General features: G+C 43.3%; 1 protein-coding gene across 1 annotated transcript in view; it reads right to left on the reverse strand.

Annotated features, from left to right (window-relative positions):
• The window catches only part of Fam184b (family with sequence similarity 184 member B), a 114,366-nt gene that overhangs the window by 41,316 nt on the left and 52,208 nt on the right, over window positions 1–20,842 (reverse strand). Inside the window, exons 2-6 of the mRNA XM_021161949.2 lie at window positions 16,573–17,331; window positions 15,705–15,840; window positions 14,414–14,541; window positions 13,413–13,616; window positions 6,115–6,225 (exon numbers count right to left, since the gene is read on the reverse strand). Coding sequence (XP_021017608.1) covers window positions 6,115–6,225; window positions 13,413–13,616; window positions 14,414–14,541; window positions 15,705–15,840; window positions 16,573–17,331 — 1,338 coding nt within the window. The remainder of the gene's footprint in view (window positions 1–6,114; window positions 6,226–13,412; window positions 13,617–14,413; window positions 14,542–15,704; window positions 15,841–16,572; window positions 17,332–20,842) is intronic.

Consider the following 20,842-nt stretch of genomic DNA (forward strand, 5'->3'; position numbering starts at 1 on the left):
GCACACCCCTGCTCCTATTTCCTGTCACAGCGGTCTTGCTTATGTCTCTGGCAGGTACACCTAAGGGTGTAGACTGGGTCCCATGTGTTACATTTGCAGGAAGCTGTATCATTTGCCTAGGACAGCAGTGATGAGTTTCTACTGGTTCTTGGCTTAAACAATAGAAATGTATTCTCTTCTAGCTCTGCAGACCAGACGTCTGAAGGGAAAGTGCTGGCTGGACTGGTTCCCTTCCCAAGCTCTAAGGGCGAACCTGCCCCCAGCCTATCCATCATTCAGGCTGCTGGCAATCCTAGCTTTTCTATGGTTTACCAGACACATTATTCTACAATCTGCCAGTGGCCAGCTGGCTTCCTTCCCAAAGAATTTGTCTTCACATAGCCTTCTTCTAAGGCAGTGGTCCTCAACCTTCCTAAGGCTGAGACCCATCATAAAGTTATTTTCATTGCTACTTCATAAATTCAAAAGTTCTGCTACAGCCAGCTGGGCGGTGGTGGTGCACGCCTTTAATCCCAGCAGTTGGGAGGCAGAGGCAGGCGGATTTCTGAGTTCGAGGCCAGCCTGGTCTACAAAGTGAGTTCCAGGGCAGCCAGGGCTATACAGAGAAACCCTGTCTTGAAAAACCAAAAAAAAAAAAAAAAAGTTCTGCTACTTTTATGAATCACAATGTAACTATTTTGGGGGACAGGGGTTTGACAAAGGGGTGGCAACTTCAGGTTGAGAACCGTTGCTCTAAGGACAATAGTCACTGAACCTAGGACTCACTGTAATCCAATGCGACCTCAATGGATTGCTTCTATCCAGTCTATATTCCCAAATAAGGCCACTTTCTCAGGGATTGGGATTTAAGATTCCAGCATGCCTTCCCCAGACACAATGTTAACCCACAGAACGGGCACAACGTGGCACTCTGTTAACACGTGTTAATTCACAGGTAGAAATAAGTCAGTAAGTTACACTTAGTTGGCTACTGATTGCTACCACAATTAAAGCTTTATAATTTGATAGTGCCTTCTGAAAACTCGTCTCTCAGTTCACCTGTCAGTTCTTCTATGCTGTCGTTTTACCCGATACGTTTTTCTGAAAGGCAAATGAAGGGACCTGATACTTATGTGCCTTAGGCCTGTGATAACTTTTGTCTCTTCTGCCTTCTGTGACTCTCCCAGACACATTGGGCTTTCCCTTGGAGTTTGTGAATGAGGTCCTGACTAGAGTAGCTCTTGATCCCTATTTTGGCAGTAGGAATCATAGAAAGGCAAACCTTTAGTGTTACGTGTTTAATCGCTGCTCGGGTTTTTAGCACACTTGAGACTCCAGGTGGGAGAATACCATACAATAGAACCTGAGTCCTAAGCACTGGGATCCCCAGTCTCCCTTTATTCATTTTTGTGGACCTTGGTGTCCAGCACGTTATCATCCAGTCCTCTAGGCACCAGTCCTGTCACCAATTCGCAGGGGGAGGCCTTGCTAAGATGGTGACTGGAATATTTTGGGAGCCCTACCTAGGGTACCACATTAACTGGAAGATTGGGGGCCCTTCTAGGGATTCTTAATCTCATTAATGAAAGAGTTTAAGAACAGGCAGAGGAAAGCTCGAGGACACTTTCATTAGAGTTTAAAAGAGGAAATCCAGGGCAGCCAACCTAAATCTAAGCAGCTACCCATAAGCAGGAGGTGGAAAGGGGAAGGAATCAAAGCCACACCATTCACAAGCAGCCACATAACAGAAAGAGGACGCAATAACTTAGAAAAATAATGAGAAAACCCCACATGTCTGGGAACATCTTGGAAGGCCTGTTTCATTTTGTTCTCTTTTTCTAATAAAGAAAGAAAAAAAGAGACAAAAGTTATCACCCGCCTAAGGCACATAAGTATTAGATTCCTTAATTTCTTTTCAAAAAAAATTAGTGGGTAAAATAAGAACATTGAAGAAGTGCAGAGCTGTCTAGAAGGCTCAATTAAATTATAAAGCTTCAATTGTGGTGATAATCACCAGCCAACTAATTGTCACTTGTCAATTAAGCAGATTGTTTTTCCCTGCAGACTCTCAGGAAAAGGAGGCCAGTACCCATAGGGAGGCTCAGACACTGCCAGCAAACCTGCATAGCTCTCATATTTGTCATACACCACAGTGGACACAAGAAGGGAAGGGAAAGGACAGAGTAAGGGACAGACTATGTGATAGTGAAAATGGTTGCTGTCTTTAAGCCTCTTATTTTGAGGAAGATACAGGTTTATAACCATAGCAATACTCAGTGGAGACATGGAAACAGCAATATGCCACCGTTAATAGTGTATTTATGCCAGTAACATCTGAAAGTATTTATGGGTGATTTAAATGAGAATGGTCACTATAGGCTCATGTATTTGAATACTTGGTCCCAAGTTGGTAGAATTGTTTGGGAAGGATTAGAAGGTGTGCCACTAGGAGATGTGCCACTAAGGTGGGCTTTGAGGTCTTATTTTTATTTTTTTATAGATTTACTTATTTTATGTATATAATTATATACATATGTAGCTGTCTTCAAACACATCAGAAGAGGGCATTAGATCCCATTTCAGATGGTTGTGAGCCACCATGTGGTTGCTGGGAATTGAACTCAGGATCTCTGGAAGAATGGACAGTGCTCTTAATCACTGAGCGGTCTCTTCAGCCCCAGGGGCTTTGAGGCTTTAAAAGCCCACACCTTTCCTAATTAGTTCTCTGTGTCTTGTGCTGTGGATCAACATGTAAGGTCTCAGTTCCTGCTCTTGCCATTCTTGCCTGTCTCATGCCATGATCCATAGAATGTCCATCACTGATTCTAACCCTTCGTAACTATAAACCCTAGATAATCACTTTCTCTTATATGTTGCATTAGTTGTGTTGTCTTATTACAGCAAGATAAAAGTAACTAAAACAGTATTTTTGTTATATTAAATCTTTTCCTCCTCGTGACACCCACAGTGATGCAGGTAGTACTTTAAGGCTATGAAAGGTTGGGTAGGAGTCTGCCAGGAGCAAGGATAGGAAAGGGAATTCTAAAAAACAGTATTAGCAAGTACAACAGGAGAAGGGTAGGTAGGGTTAGAGTAACAATAAGAACCCAGTAAGGACTCTCTGGCCCAGGTAAAGGCCTAGCATTCCAGTTGTGTTGGGTCAATTGCCTGGCCAAGGGGCCACCTCTAGGAAGGCAGACTTACAATAAGCCATACTAAAGAGATAAGTAGAATAATTTTTCCTTTAATGAGACATTCTTCTTTTCTTTCCCAGAATTCCTGTTCAGCCTCTCCCATGACACAGTCTTTACAAGAAGCTACAGTCTTTGGCTAGGTCACTCCACCCGTCTGAGGCCTGAATCCAAAAGGTGCAACTGTTCTCTTTTTCTGTCTTTCTTTCAGATGCAGGTCAGAATGGTGTGCTTGTTCTGATACTTTGAGCTTCTTTACTCTTTCTTTAAAGCAACGCTCCCTGCTGTGTGGCTGCTTACCCGCCATGTGTCCACCAGCTTCATTGGCCTGGCTGTTTTCTTTCTCTCTTCTGTTCTTCTCCTGGCAGCTTCTGCGATTTGCAGCTTGCCTGTCCTGGGGCTTTTCTCTTTTAAACTTTAATAAAGTCGTTCTTGGGCTTCCATTTGAGTTTATGTTAAATTTGTTTTATTAATGAGACTAAGAACCCAAATAGTAGATCCCAATCCTCCCTGTATAATTTGTCAACCATAAAGAAACACCAAGTACACCAAGGTCGGATGTGAGACATAAGGCTCCATCTGATGGACGAATACATGACAGTAGTCAGGGCAGGGAGATTCTGGGGAGCAGTGGCTGGTGGTGAGTTAGGTTGAGTCAAGATTGGAAAAAATAGGGATTGAAGACTTTTGGGAAGGAGGAATGGGCCATCTTATTGCAGAAACGCTTCAGAGTGTATCTAAGTTTATGAAATATAAAATAGCTCTGTTTTTTTTTATTGTTGTTGTTTTGTCTTGTCATGTTTTATTTTAAGTGCCAGGATGGTTATTCTTAAACTCCAGGGCTTAAGCAATCACCACACTTTAGCCTTCAAGTGTCTGGCACCCTATACATGGGCCACAATGCTTACATAGCCTGTAATGATTTATGTAACACCTCTAAGTACTGTACTGGTGTGAACGGTTCTGAGAGTCTTGCCCAAGACATGTGTAGAAAGCAGGGAGGAGACAGACAGGCTTGAGCCATAGGACCCAGGTGACTTTACATGAGTGTCTGTGAGAATGGGGTTACGAAGGGACTGGGGTTGAGAATGGGAGATCTGAGAGATGTTAAACCGGCCCAAGATGAAGTCACCTAAGATACCAAGATGGACAACCTGTGTGGGAATGGGTCCCTTTGGGAAAATGGAAACTGCATGCTCTGTACTTCTTAGAAATCATATGACCCTTATCTCAGCAGAACAGCTTGATCACAGCATCCTGATACCTTAATGGCCAAAAGTTTCCTCAAAAAGGTTTTGCTCACAATAGTAAAACAATAGATTTATTATTATCATCATCACTCTTAATATCGTCATCATCGCCGTATTGTTTACAGTAGTTCCTTTTGCCTTAATGCTCTCCTGCCGTTCTTTCATCTAACTAAAGCCACCTGATAAAATCCAAAACTCCCCTTTTGGTTGGACTGCTCTCCCTTTTCGTGGGGACAGCTTGGGAGGTGGCATGTGTGTGAAGTTCACCTCCCAGAAGAACTGGGTGTACTGCAAGGGACGTTTCCATTTCCAGTTCTAAGGAGTACTTAGTTAGGAGTACCATTGGTGGGGCAGAAAAGGTTGAAGCCATGCTAACAGAAATCTGCTCTGTCCATGGTCACGACTTATGACTGGTAGTCACTCAGGTCCTGAATGATCCTCAGTCATTAGAAGTGACATAGAGCTGTAGCACTGTCCTACAGACGAAGAGTAGAGAGCAACATGGCCAGAGTGTGAATCTCAGGTTTGCTACTTATTAATTATGCACTTTGGGGGAAGTAGATTTACCTTCTCTCTGTGTCTCTGTTTTCTCAATTTCAAATTAGAGATAATAACAGCATCTATGTTATGAGATGGTTGGAGGCAGAAAGAGTTAATACATGCAAATCCACTCAGTCTCCTGGTTAAGGAAACAGTTCCATTAAGTAAGCCATTTTTTATGGTGCCCGCTGGTGTCACACACATAAATAAAGCCACTTTAAGCTCTGCAGCGCACAGTAGTCACAGGAGCACTAAGAAGATGGGGAACACTGAGGGAGGGAGAAACAGAAGGAACAGGGTGGAGAGCAGGGAGAAAGGGGGGCAGAGAGGCCTTACAACGCATTTCTGCAGAGATACATTCAAAGGCAACTGGAGATCCTGAAATGATGGGGCTTAGGCAGGGCACATAGTCTCTGAGTTCTTGAAAGTACTTCAGGGTTATTAGGTGTGTAGCTCAGTAATTTGGCTATTGCCCTGCCCCGCACCCCAAAGCCATAGGTTTGCTCCCTAGAGGTTGTGGCACATGGGCAGGGCTGAGGAGCACCTTCAAGGCTCCCTGAGGGCATAACATAGGTCTCTTTAAGGTTTAATGGACAGCAAGGAAAGAAACCTCTATATAATGTTGGTCTAACCAGGTCTCTTCAATCTTGTCGTTAGCCCCTTCCACTAGTACCATTAAGAACCTGTGCTTTAAGTTCATTTAAAAATCAAGAGAAAAATCTTTAGCTTGGGTTACATTGATCTATCAATGCAGTCATACAAATTGAATATACTTGTTATAAAAGAAGGGGCCTAGGAAGGCAAGGGTGCCTCGGATCCACAAAGGTGACGATGCATCTTGGAGTAGAAGGACAGAAAGAGTCACCAACCTGACAGTCACTTAGTTCCAGAGTCAGCAGTGGCCTCCTGCTTCCTGCCTTTATGCAAGATCCTAAAGGCCTCTTTGTCTAAGACCCCATAAATCAGACTCTCTGTTCCTTGCAGCTAAATTTATGCACCATCTCCCCTCCCCGCAGACAGCCTTCCTGCCTGGCTGCATGCCCTTTACTTTGTGCAGAGGACACAGGGAGGTGGTGAACCTCCGGATCCCATTTAGCCAGAAACTCCCAGAGGTCACAACCTCCATTCCCAAGCAATGAGTTTTAAAGATTTACCTCAAGTAGAGAATTCTGGAGCTTCGTACTGAGGGCAGCTTTCTCCTCTTGCAGCTGCTGTATTTCTCTTTCCGATTTTGTCTTCACCTCTTCCAATTGAGCTTCCACTTCCTAAGTGAGGAGTAGAAGGCTTAGCCACACAAGGTAGGAAAACAGGCCACCTATGCATTCACACCTTGCCTTATTCCTGACAGGGGGTCAAAGAAACTAATAAACTACTGTAAAAACACATGAATTCAAAGTACATAGCCAGTCAAGAGAAAACAAGTGTTAAATCCATGTAACATAGCCTGCAGCACATACAGATGGGGTAGGTTGTGGCAGGTAGAGACTTTACTCGAGTAAAAAGCAAGACACACCAACAAAAACCACCCAACTACATTTTCATGGCATCTCCCTATCTCAGCAGGACCTGTACTGCAGCCAGAATGTTGTCTTCTTCACAGTGCCTCCCACAGCCTTCCAGTATCAGTGTGAAGCAGTTATACATCTGTGGGGACCACATGAGAAACAGCGCAGCATCTTAGCTGTGTCATATTGAGCACATTTCCTCCTATGTGTGCTGTGTTACATGCTTAGCACAGCAAGAGTTCAATCAACAATAAGTGTGTAATCATTTCTAGGGATGCCTAGCCTTTCCAATATGGCTTACTTTATGGAGAAAGTGTCTAAGTATTAAGAGGAGAGGAAAAAGTAGCCTAAGCAGGCTCTTAGCTGGTCTTTAGATAGACAGTGTCATTCGTTCATCCAATAAATCTTTACTGAGCTGTACCACATGCTGGGCATGATTCTCAGAACTAGAATATAAAAAGAAAAAACCCTTACATGCTTAAATTGACGTGGAAAAGACCAAACAAACAAAAAAGCCAATCAGTACAGGGTGATAAATACTATGTGAGACAGAGAAATGATAAAGAAAAAAGAAGCTGAACATGGTTACAGGGAGGATAGACTGTTGGGTACTTTGGCCAAAGAAGTGTGATGAGAAAAGGTGGCTTTTGAGTGAGATTGGGAGGCAGGTGGGCCCATGGTGACAATGTGACTGGATGGGAGGGTAGCTATGTGGACTTGTTTGGAATGTAAGCTGATAGGACTTACTGAAAGGAGATGGCTCAGTGGTTAAGAACAATGGATGTTCTTGAAGAGGACCACGGTTTGATTTCCAGTACCCACATGGTGGCTCACAACTGTGTGTAACTTCAGTCCCAGAGGATCTGACATTCTCTTCTGGCCTCTGTACTCACACACACACACAGACCCATACTTAAAACTGAATAAAGTTAGAACAAGTTTAAGAGGTCCAACCCAAGCCCTGAGTCCCTCCAGCCTTTCCTGTAAATATGAGGCTATAGTATCTGAAAGGAATGTGGGGAGCAGAAATTTTATGCTGGTTATGGGCCTTTCTGGTCTAACAGAGAGTGGATGACATAATAAATACAGCTGATGTTTACCAAGTAATTAGCATTCATTCCCACCCTTCCCAGATGAGTTCTTCAATTTTTATGAAAGCCTTCTTCTGGTTTAGGTTCTACTACTAAGGTTTATTATATAAAAAGAGGAAATAAGGCTTAGAAATGTGCAAAGACTTGCATGAGGTCATTCCTACAGTAAGTGGACATGACAAGGTTGGAACCAGGAAAACATGGATTGGTTGGTGCATTTCTGATGACTTCTCATGGGGAATAGTTCAGATACCTGCTTGTCTGGAGAGTTTCTCACTTCTGCTGCAGAGAAGCTGAAATAATACCTGGGCCTACCCAAAGCAGGCTAGAGAAGCTGCACCAACTAGAATTGCCATTTTACACGGGAGACAAAGAACCCTGGAACCTGTTGACAGAGGTTTGTACTGGGGCAACTCTGGTTGTCACACAAAACACTGTCATCTATCCATTTGCCCAAACAGAGCAAGAGTAACTGAACAGCTACAATGTGTTAATTCCTAGGATAAGGAATTACAGATACAGTCAGTGAATGTTGGTAAATGTCTACCAGTTGACTTTTCAAATATATAAATGAACAGATAATAGCACATTCATGGTGGTATTTCTTGGTTTCCATGGTAAAAGTACTTTTTTTTTCAAGGCAGGATTTCTCCGTATCGCATTGTCTGTCCTGTAACTCAGTCTGTAGACCAAGGCTAGCCTTAAACTAAGAGATCCTGCCTCTGCCTCTCCAAGTGCTAGGACTAAAGACATGTGCCGCCATCACCTAGCGGTATAACTACTTTTACTGTGGCCAATGTCTAATTATTACAGTGATGTATGAAACTGGAAAGAGGTGTGACAACTGCCTCCTGAGCCAGTCAGAATTGGCTGCAACATGTCCAGGTATTAGAGAACCAGGCAATGTAGTAGGGGAACACAGTGAAAAGCAATTACAAGTGTTATCTTCTAGTAAACAGTAATATAGGGATAGGGGGCTATATATATGTCCCCAGCATCACAGAGCTAGGGATGTAAAAGACTTCAGGGAAGATAGACATTCAAGCCATGGCTGAGATCAGTAAAGACTAGGAGAGTAGATTCAAGAATGAGGAAGGAAATGGATACACAAAGGCCCAAAGAGAAGGAACACAGAGACCATGAGAGATAAAACGTCTAGAAGGCAGAGTGGACAGAGGCAGGAGAAGCAAACAGAAGTGTGTCTCTGTAGGACTTGAAGAACAATGTGAGGGAAGTCAAAGCTCACTGCTATGATGGCAGGGAGCTGTGAACAGCTGGCAGCCAAGGCTGAACAGGCACAAAGTCCCTGGACTGGATGAGATGAGGCGAGGCAGATGGAGCAGGCAGTCTATGACATGGTCCATCAAATCACAGAGGTTGGCTAGGTCCACCTGGAACTATTGAGGACACAGAAGGATAGGCAGGTATTCTGGGGTCAACAGAACAGAGCAGACTTCACATACTTATATGCTGAGGATGAGGGGCACAGAGAAGTCCCTCCTGATCCCCAGGTTTCTGATTTGAACCCCTGAAAGCATGTGCTACTGATCACCTGCATGGCATCTCTGCCTTCTCTGTAGGATCAAGCCTAGACTAGACCAGCCAGTGGCCCTGGGTGAGCCCTTAGCACTGTCTGTCCCTTGGGGATCAATCATTTTTAAAAAGTCTAAAAGAGGTGGGTGTGGTGGCGCACGCCTTTAATCCCAGCAGTTGGGAGGCAGAGGCAGGCGGATTTCTGAGTTCGAGGCCAGCCTGGTCTACAAAGTGAGTTCCAGGACAGCCAAGGCTATACAGTAAAACCCTGTCTTGAAAAACCAAAAAAAAAAAAAGTCTAAAAGAACTTATAATTAGATTATTAGAGCTGAATGATATGGCAACTTGGTATATGGTCTCACCTCAGTCAATCCATGCTATCTTTTTTGGGATTTCCTGTTTGGGAGCCCTTGCTTCTTAAAGACAATATATAAGTTACCCTTTGCTACCAAATAAGTTGAAATAAATTAATGTGCCACCTAAATCCCTTAGCAAAACATTGCCCTCTCTCTCATAATAATTTCATGTATGAGTTTCATATTCACAGAAAATTTGAACAAATTCTAGTTTATTATGCTCACTGGTCTGGAAACTAAATCCGCCAAGACACGATTCACACTGTACCAGCCAGTGAAAACACTCGACTGTAATGACTTTTGGCATAAAGGAAAGGCACTTGTTCATGTTATACAGCACACCTTTCTGGTAAATACAATCAATCACAGCTTCCGCGGTGCCTTGACAGATGGCCCTAGAGTGAAAAATAAAACCCCGGCAGGTGGAGATGTCAACTGATGTCAGCAGTAACTTTTAGCATTAATAAACTCCCTCATAGATTCAGGGTCATTTGGGCTACTGGGAGAAAACAGCTGAATCACCAGAGTGCAGAGGGCAGGAGGGCACAAAGCAATATGCTCAGCTCAAAGCGACCTTGGGGGATTTCAACAGAAGCATGCATGTTCTCTCTCCTCAGGTAGAAAGCAACCACAAGGTCAAGGATACAAGTAAAGAGACCAATGCTTTCAAATACATTAGTCACATCACCCCTGGGAAGGGGATTCATGCACTGAGGATTTCTCAACTTCAGAGTGCTTTCCTGAATTCAGTTTCCACAGAACTCTTATATACCCAGCCGTAGGTTTTACAGGGAGCAAATCCCCAAGCTAATAGGACACAAGCAGGACGGAGTCTTTTTTCCTGGCTTTTTGTCTACAATGTCCACAGTTATTGGCAATTTAAGGAAAGAAACAGCTGGGAGTGAGTTGTGGTGCACAGCTGAAATCATAGGAAGCTAAGGCCAGAGTTGAAGGGCAGCCTGGGCTACTTGGCCAAACATCCTCCACTTCAAATGAACAAAGGTGGGAAAGGCAGGCATGAAGGAAGGGGACGAAAGATGGAGGAGCCACTCTGTCCTAAGTCTGTTTTCTGTTGCTAATAACACAGTGCCGATGACTAAGTTATAAAGAAAAGAGGTTTATTTTGATCCAAAGTCAAGGGGTCAAGTTTCTTGAGCACAAATTTGGCTACAGAGTGAATTAAAAACCAGCCTGGCAACAAAATGAAATGCTATTTCTAAAAACAGAGTAAAAATAAAACTAGGAATTCAACTCAGTGGTAGAGTGAGTGTGTGCCGGGCCATCGGCTTCATTCCTGGGATAGCATCCAAGTGTACACAGGCAAACACAAACATGAAATGCCAAAAACACATTTATAAGTGGGCTGGAGAGACACATCACAAATTTTAGGGCAGCCAAGATGACATAGTGAGACCCTATCACAAAAACTTATTTTAATGTAAAAGTAATGTTTGGTAGTAAAATGTACGAAAACAAATATCCAGAGGGCAGGGAAGAAGAGATGGAAAATAATTGCTAAAACCCTTTTATATGTTAAGAAATATATTATTTGAAAAAGGCTGTGATCAATTTAAAGATACATATTATTATCTGTAGTGTAAACATGAGATCTCCACCAGAAAAAAAAAAGCATAAGAAATCAAAAGTGGAGATAAAATGAAATACCAAAAGTAGTTGATGTGTCAAAAATAAACAGTTAAAGTGGGGACATTCAATAAATGATAGGAAGGTAAAAATGTGAAGTTAGTAGACTTAAGCATTAAATAAAATATAAATGCTGTAAATTTATGTATTATAGACATTCAAACTGAACACACAAGTAGAACACAGCTAAATCACTTGTGTTATTCAGTGGATTTGGGACATTAGCACTTGTTTGGTAGCTGCCAAGTGTATTCCTCTGAACTTACAGAAAAGTACCTATCACCCTATATTAAATTATGCTAAACTGTCCAGAGGACCTACGAGCCTCGGGAGGATTCGTAACTGGTTCAAATGAGATGGGAAATGCAGACAGGTTAAGCAGACCTCGGGAGAGCTCCATAAATCTGTTTCCATTCCTTCCCAAATAAGCACTGTGTGCAAATGTTAATTACAGGACATGCTCTAAGTTCTATCTGCTAAGATAGCATGGGAATGTCCTCTAGTCTTGTGACAGGACAGATATTCAGTCTTCCAGGCCAATCTAGTCCACATCCTGCCATTTGCTCCTTTAGCTCCTTTAGGTCAGGATAGTATTTAGGATGTGCCAAAGGCTCAAAGAACTGCAGCAATTTGAATGCTACCGGGACAACTGTGTATTTTTAGCTCATAAACCCTGGATGCCTCTTCAAAGCTTTGCCTTGTTTATAGTATCTATAGTCCCCAATTCAAATATGAACAAGAAGTAAAACAATGCCAGAAACTAAACATGGTTCATTTCTGTGTGACTTATTTCCCAGATGGACTTGTGACCTGATTAAGGTTGAAGCAAGATGTGCACACTGAAAGTCAGATTTTTCCCATCAGGTTACCAGGGCAACCTGCAACTTGAAAGACTGACTGTGCCTCCTGATGATGCGGGCCCAGTACGGAGTGAAGATTGGATATGTACAACCCACAGAAGGTCAGATGAAAAATCCTTTCAGAATGACTGTCTTCTCCTTAGGAAGGTGGGGAGCACAGGCTTTGGTAACAGGCTGTTGGGTTTGAGTCGAAGCTCTTGTACCCACTATCTGACTGAAAGATACACAGTTATCTCTAGATTCAGTTTCTTACCGTCTAACATTGGAAAGATTCAATGTGTTTTTGAGCACTCGATATAAAATGTAATAGGTACTCTATAATATTTTTATTTCACATGCTGTCCAAAACTCACGGTAATTAGCACTAGCTGCTATCTGTTGAACTGTGTCTGCACACTATACACCCAGCAAAAGGTTCACAAGTAACACCATATTTAAATATGTGCAACAAACACTGTTTTAGAATTCAGCCTTCAGAGAATTTAAGGCTCATAGTCACAGAGCTTGTGGAAGAGCCAAAGCCTAGGCCCAGAGATAGCATGAGTGTTTCACACGGCCATATTTATTTATTTATTTATTTATTTATTTAATACATACGTATTGAATACTTAACTGTTTCTAACTAATGCATAGCACTGACCCACAGTGGTATCTGATTATCTTTCAGTGAACACTCAACACAGGTACTTCTCGAATCACAAAGATATTATTTATCTTATAATCAAATGAATCTTTACCCATGTTCAGAATAATATTGATTTATACTGCATCCCTTTTTGATGCAGGGTCTCCATGTGTAGCCTTGAACTCAGGATTCTCCTGCTTCAGCTTTATGAGTTCTGAATACTCTCTCCTATGGTCCTCATGCATGGGACATGCTCTTTCCAGCCAAGAGGAGAGAGGAGGCTCCCTCCCACGAATTCTCCATGGAAAGGTGAGGTCAGCACACAGACACTAAGGCAGGGTGCTAGTAGATACTTTGCTTCTTCATAGGATTCCCTTCTGTAATCCTCAGAAGAGATTCTGTTATTACTATCCATTTTATGGATAATTCTGATATACAGAATTTCTGAGAGTAGGTGGGAGGGGGCAGATAAATAACTTCTGGTGGGCAGCAGAGTCGGAATTAGGGTCTAGCCCTGAGTTTTCAGTTAGTGGAGTTTCTCTGGTTTTGTCCTGTAAGCTGAGCTGAATTTACTGAAGTAAAATGTCACATGATAAAATCCTGCTCCCCAGAAGCTAGCCTGCTTCTCTGTGGGGTGTTTCCTATTATCGCCCCCAAGAGACCCATGCTGCCTGTAAGCAGCAACTGTTTTCTTTACCTGTCTGTCCTAAGAGAACCAGCCTAGATATGCACAGAGTAGGAGCACAGTAAATATTTGGGTCACAAAAGAGGAAATGGGAAGGGGAAGGAGGCAGGAGAAGGTGAAACCCCAGACCCAGTTTCTGCAAACACCCCTCACTTTCAGCTTCTTTCTCTCCACCTCCACTGTGGAGCACACCGACTTCATTTCCATGGTGTGCTTCTTCACCAAGTCTTCCAGCCGCTTTCCCAGCTGCTCTCGGAGCTGCTGCTTCTCCTCTTCAGTCTGATGTCTGACTTTACGAAGGTCTTCCTCGAATTGCTGCTTCATGTGTTCCATTTCACCACTTGCCTCTTTCTTGGTCTGTTAAGGGAAATAAAACTTGGTAAGCGTACTGCTGGGGAGAAACGTGGTCCACTTCTCTTTTACACATTTACATTCTGATTTCATAGCAAGTATCGGGAAATGTGAATCATTTTACAAGACTATATACATATACGATATTTATGAGAGATCTCACTGTGTATAGCACTGGAAAAGAGATCTGTACAATGCTGTAGCTGTCACAGGATCAGTTGTTCTAGCACACACTGTAGCTTCTAAGGAACACATTGCTTGTTTTAAGTGGAAATAGGAGCTAAGCAATGCCTATATCCTTTGGTAAATACAAACTCGGGGATATTCTGCTGCATTCCTGTTCTCCTAAATTTGAATGACCTGGAAAGAAACCAGTGGTAGTGGTGGTGGGAGCTGGAGAGATGGCTCAGTGGTTAAGAGCAGTAGTTGCTTTTTCCAGAGGACCCAGGTTTGATTCCCAGTATCCACATGATGTCTCACAACCATCTGTAACTCTAGTTTTAGGAGATCCAATACCCTTTTCTGGACTCTGCAGGAATTTGGCATGCAAGTGGTATATAGACATAAACATAAACAGAGGCAAAGCATCCTTACATATAAAAGGAAAGAGAGAGAGAGAGAGAGAGAGAGAGAGAGAGAGAGAGAGAGAGAGAGAGAGAGAGAGAGAGAGACTGACTGTTGAGATCTTTGATCTTGCTTTGATTATCCCTGAATAGTGGGGTTTCAGGTTCCAAGTGACTCTACTATGCATAAGGGGAGGACCTCTACCTTAAGCTCATGTCAACCTCCAGTGACTTCACTACCTGTGTTTCTGAGCCTCCATTCCTGCAGTGACACAACTTGGGAAAGCCTTGTTCCTGCTGAGGATGGAGACTGCAGACTTCCAGGTCATCTCTTTTCCCCAGGACTCCATCCTCAGGCTTCATGTCATCTGTAAGGATAAATTTCAAGATCAACTGAGATGTTCATGTCAAAGCCATTCTGAAGTCAGGTCTGCTAACTGACTGTCTTGCTTACCCACATTTTGCTTTACTATATAAAGGAACCTTTATGTAGTGCCTGCTAGAAGGTCTATAGCCCTTAAGTGTATTCAGTGTTGTCTTGTGTGCTCAACTGAACTCAATTCTTGTCTTTATTCAAAACAGTATCCTGAGCTTAAATAATATCCACATACATCTTTCCTGAATAAAAAATGTTATTTCAGTTTTATGAGTTAAAAAAGTTGAACCTGCTCTCCAATATATGTATATTTATGACATATTTTTGACAATTATTTATGGAAATTTTAAGGGAGAGAAATAATAGTTAAACTATAACTGCTATTTTTTTCTTCCTCTGTTCCCTGTGCCCTATTTCCAAAGATCAGTGTTTTAAACCCTCACCACTCCTCTGTTCCCAATATGAACCTCTCTTCTTCACCCTTCCAACCTAGAGATTTTTTTCTCTTTTTCCCAGACATCTTGGTCCTCTGCTTCCTGGGTCACACCCCTATCCCAAAGCATACATGGGTTACACTGGAACAATCTCTCAAGCTTCCCAAAGGCAGAGCCCATGTTTCCTGTCTTTCCCATAATGCCTGTCATAGCTCAAGCACTCCAGAACTTTTTGTTGTCGACACTTACAGTCAGAGATCTTTACATCTAAACACTAGCTTTTATCACCACTTAGCTGACCTTCAGTCGGTCATTGAGTCACTCTCTGCTTCGCTTCATCATCTATAATATGGGAGAATGACAACACCTGTTTCACAAAATTATTGGGGTAACCCCGTGATGGAACAGTGAGAGATGCTGTTAAAAATACAAAATCCCGATCCGTCATGAAGATGAAAAAGTGGAATTCCAATCACTGTGGAGAGCATTAAGAGGGTAAGGAGCCCCTTTGCACCAAAACTTTAGATATCTGGCCTGTGCAGCTCCAGGTGAGGAGCCGGGGTTGGTTCATCAGCGTCTAGGACACCTTTGTTTTACTTCCTAGCCAATCAGATGCAACGGTCCTGTTTCTGATCTCCTGGTCTTCAGAGTATCCCTGGGAGCCAGACCAAACCTGGCCGCTAATCCTGCATGTTTAATGAAAGAATCTGGGGCATCTCACCAGTTTTCTGTGTCACGTGACACTCCTGCAGCATCAGCCTGTCTTTGGCAATAGCCAACTTCTCGCCAAGTTTTCTTGCTGTGCTCTTCAACTCCGAGTTCTCCTGCCGAGCCTCCCTTAGCTGCACATCGAGATCCTGAACAGAGGGAAGATCTCACTTTTCTGCATGGATATGCTGAGTGCACAGATAGCTGTTAGATTAGAAGGGTGGCTGAGGGGGCATAGCAGGGGTCATGAGGCTCTAGAATTAGCAGCTGGTAGGGGAGGATCAGCAGTCACCTTCTAATGGCAGTCTGGCCCTGGAAAAGTTATTTAACCCTTCTGCAGCTGGGACAGGCTAATATAAAGTATATAATACTTTTGAGAGTATTACAAATGCTAACTGTAGCTTTGAGAGACGGGGTTTTGTACTTCTGTGGGGCTCACAAAAGCTGGCTCATCGATGGGTCTGCTCTCTCTAAACTCAAATATCCTAAGAGTTTTAGGAGAGTCAAGTTCTTGTAGGATGAGCACAGAAAGTTAAAATAATTTAGAATTAGACTAGCCAGAGTTGAAATTTTTACTATTTACCACCTAGACCAGGCATTAAGTCCCTCAGGGTTATCTGCTCATCTGTAAGCTGTAGGGCTTTGCATTCTCTGAGGCTAGGGACAGTCTAGCTCACCATGCAGCCCCGAACCATAAACCTAGCCCTAGCCCAAAATAAGTATCCAATAAATATTTGTTGAATGAGTCTGGGAGAACCAGTGCCAGAAATAATACCGACCTTGATGGAAGTGGAGTGCTTAGCACAGTACCTGGCTAGTGGTGGGTGTTAGAAGCAGCAACTTTGCCTATTATCCCCTTGGGGAGGAAGAAGAGGCTTTACCTGGATCCGTTCTTTCAACTTCTGGGCATACTTCTTCAGGTCACTTATCTTGCGCCCTCTATGCTCCAGGTCCCCTTCCAGCTTCCTGACCTGAGCTTGCAGGGCCGACTCCTGGACCTGGAAGTTCTTTCGAAGCCCCGACTCCTTTTCCTGCCACTGCCATAGGGCCTCGCTGACTGACTGCTGCATGGCCTGACGGATGGCCTCATTTTCCCTCTCATAGGTGGCCTGTAGCTCCTCCGCCTTGCGGGCATAATCCTGGCTCAGCTGCTTATTCTCAGCTCTCAATCGCTCCACCTCTAGCAGGACCTGGTGCATTTCCGGTCTTTGGCTAGACTCAGCTGAGGCATCGGGGCTCTCCTGGGAGAGCTGGCCCCACTGGGGACCCTCGTGGCTAGTTAGCAGCTGGAGCCTCTTCTCATAATCAGCTTTGAGCTCCAGCATCTCCTTGGAAAGTATCAGGACTCGTTCAGCATGCTCAGCCTCGACCCGCAGCTCTCGCTCTTTGGTCTCTAATTTACAGGAGGCTGACTCAGCCAGGGCCTCCTGTGTCAGCCTCTTCTGCAGCTCCAGGGCATTTTCCAGGGTCTGAATGCGCTTCAGAAGGGCCTCTGCGTCTTCACTGGTGCGGCTCTGTTCCTGCGGGAGCCTGGTCCTGGTTTCAGCCCCTGTGTCCTGGAGGTCCTCCTGGTGGGCTTCCCTTACTGACTCCACGCTGGCCTCTACCTCATCCTGGCGGGTATTGAGGGCATAAATAACCTGCAGGACAGCAGATGGAGCACAGTTAGGGCAAGGAGGTGGTGCCAGGGACCTGATGCTGACTGTGACCAGAGATGCTTCACTTCGACACCCAGGTCCTTTCCCATGTGCTGTGCCTGAGGATTTTCAAGGTGGCAATGATGACATATTGGGAATGGTTCCCAGGAGAAGCCAGTAAGGGAAGTGAAACAGGCAGGGAGATGAATCAATGTAAAGGACTAACAATGTACAAAGATTTGGGGAGGACTCTTTGGTGGAACTCTGTAAAGGATCTCCTGAGTACAGTAGGAATCTAGGGGAGGGTTTGAAAAGAAAGAAGTGATGTGAGCTCTTTGTTAAAAGCCAATGATCTGGGATGCAGAGATCCAGTAAAATCTTAGAGGATTGAATCCAGCAATATACTTAACAGGTATAGGAAAAACATTTGAGAAAACCCAGCATTGCCATTCTCATACCTAGTATTCCCATCCCTACCTAGCAGAATTTCTCTGTGTAGACCTGGCTGTCCTGGAACTCACTCTGTAGACCAGGGTGGCCTTGAACTCAGAGAGCAGCCGGTCTCTGCCTCCTGAGTGCTGGGGTTAAAGGCACATGCCATCACACCCTACCTGGAAAATCCAGCATCTTTCTATGATTAAAAAAGAAAATACACAGCAAACTATAGATTCAAGGGAAACTCCCCAACTTGACAGAGCACATAAAAACTCTTAGTTAATAATCATACTCAATAACAAAGACTGAACACTTTCCTCAGAAGGTCAGGAACAAGGCAAGGATATCTGTCCACTCTATTTCTAAACAAAAGAAAGGCAGAGGATGCTTGGCATGCAGATTATAGAATGGGGCTTAGAACCTAGTACAAAGCCCACGAATTGAGAATGATGCCCATGAGGCTGGCTGATCTTGGAAACAAGTAGCTGTTTACTGAAATTTTAAGAAACCCGTAAGAAGGAAGATCTCTGTCTGAGGCCAGCTTGGTCTATTTAATGAGTGCCAGACTATCCAGGGCTACATAGTGAGATTCTGCTTCAAAATGATGATGAAATAATAATAATAATAATAATAATAATAATAATAACTGAAGATAGTGTGGGCATGGTGACGAAAATTAGAAATTGTGCTCAGTAGTATTTGACTCGCCTCTAGACATACTGAAGAAGAAGGCACCAAGGTAAGAGCTCAGAGGAGGAAGTCTGAGCTACAGATGAAGGGCCAGAGAATCCCTGCATTTGCTGCTGTTTGCTTTAGGAGAGTCTAGAATATATCTCTGTGTAAGGTGAGATTGACTAACAGAGAACCCCAAAGCAAAGCTCCAGGAATAACGGCAATAAATGATCAAATTCCCTGAAGAGGGTGTCTCACAGAGATGGGTGTTCCACCTCTGTGGAAAGGGAAGATGGAGGCAGCTTCTTGGCACTAGTGACAGGAGAATGAAAAGCTCCACAATGCAGTGGGGAGAAGGTTGTATCCACATTCTCAGCCAGGAACAAAACAAGGTCCCCAAATAGTGGTGCTAAGTTGGCTGAGAAAAGACACATGGGATGTTTGAAGAGTGGGAAGTTGTAAATTGTTTTTTAGAAGAATGAAGCAAGTAGTCTACCTGGTGAAGGAGCAAGGCATGTTATATTTGATTAAAATTCTGATTTTCATCAGCTGTGTTCATCAGACTGAATGCAAGGACGAGATGAATTGATCATCAAGAGCTGGGTTTCATGTCTTATGTCACAGGAGAGAAAGTCAAGGTAGTGGGAGTATTTTCAAAGCTTGATGAAGTGGATGAAGCAGAGTCAGGATTTTTTGTTGTTGACAAGGTTAAGGGTTTGGTGAAGAAAACTTGTGACTTAGGTAAGAGGAAAAGATCACTGGTGATGAGTGAGCCAAGAGATGGGAAAATCAAGAGGCTGGGCAATACTCACTTGAAGTGTTCCCACTGATAAGAGTTTAAAGGAAGACTCCGGTGGGGTTTAAGATAAGTTCTCCTGGAGGATCCCCACCACACACTTTGAAACTTATCTACCTTAGCCTTTGTGAGTTCTTAGTGTTTTCTTATGGGTCAATCTATAGAACTAGACTCTCGTGCCATGGTCAGAGTCCTACTAATCCTTCACCTAAGCTTTGCAAACTGTGGCCTTATTCTCTTGACTTCTTTGGAGTTTGAGTGTCATTTCAGTGTGCTTGGTAGAAGCAAAGCAGGAGGGGACCCTTTCTTCAGCCAGAGAAAAACAGCATTTACACTAGAGACTCCTTTTTATGTATTTTAGGAAAAAACAAAAGGCTTCTACTGCTTTTTTTTTTTTTTAGATTGACACACTTATATAATTATTAAATTGAGAAAAATCTGATCAGAAAGGATCTATGAGAGGAAGTTGTGGCTGCCCAGGCTCTGTGTGTGCACATATTCATAATTACAAGAAAACTCATAAACAAGGCCAAATGCACCCACCAGAGTTTGTCAGCCTATCTCATTTCAATAAGCATTTACTAGAGACCACAAACCTCAAAGAAAGAGTAAATACCCAGTATACAGTTAAGATCTTATTTTTCATTGTGTTCATATGATATTGCTTACTTCTTGCCTTTGCTAACAGAATGCAGGCTCCATGAAAGAATAGTTTTTTTGTTCATCATTTCTGTCCCCAGTGTCTGGCTCCAATTGAATATTCTCAAAACATTCTCAGTGGGTAAGTGAGAGTGAAGCAGTCAGATTGAACCATGAAGTCTTGAGAGAACAAGCTCCATTTTAAAACCATGAATCCAACATCCTCTGTGTTTATTCTTTTTCCAGTCCTCTCTCCCTATCTCTCTCCCCCACCCCCACCCCCTTCCTCAGTCCCCATCCTGAGGCCTACTAGGTTATAGCAGGGATAGTATGATATGATTCCCATTCCTAGATCACAGCCAGCAGGGCATGGGCCTCCATGAGTGCCAGTGGTTGCTGTGAGTGGGTGTAAGGTTTGTTTGTATAAATATGTATATTATTTATACACACACACATATATAACTTTATGTTCCTCCTTCAGGAGAATGTGCCAAGGTTAATGGCTCCATGATAATCAGAGACAGCACAAGTCCTGGAGGTGAGGGTTTGTCTAATGTCTCAGCAAAATGGTAGAATGCTGTGACCTTCAGGACAGCTCTCAAGGCTGTGGGAAAGAACACTGAAAGCATGAGTTCAAAACTATATAATTTCTCAACTATGCAAAATATAAGGATACAATATGAATTATTGCATCTCCAGGGGCTTCCCAGACCTAGAAAACAGAGACAAATGCACTATGAGCCAGCTTGTCAGAAAGATACTAAGCAAGGCGATAAAGAGATTTAGGAATTGTGATCATAGGGTAAGATCCTACCCAGCTAAGTGTTTTTTTGTTTTTTTGGTTTTTTTTTAATTTATTTATCTGAAAAAAAAGGCAGGCATATTCCTGAGTTCAAGGTCCTGGGACAGAAGGAGTTTAGGTCCAGGCCCAGGCATGGTAGGAATGGTAATATTAGGATGGGGTCCCACCCA

This window comes from Mus caroli, unplaced genomic scaffold (genome assembly GCF_978045245.1).
Source record: "Mus caroli unplaced genomic scaffold, Mus_caroli_1 scaffold_4, whole genome shotgun sequence".
Lineage (NCBI taxonomy): Eukaryota > Metazoa > Chordata > Mammalia > Rodentia > Muridae > Mus > Mus caroli.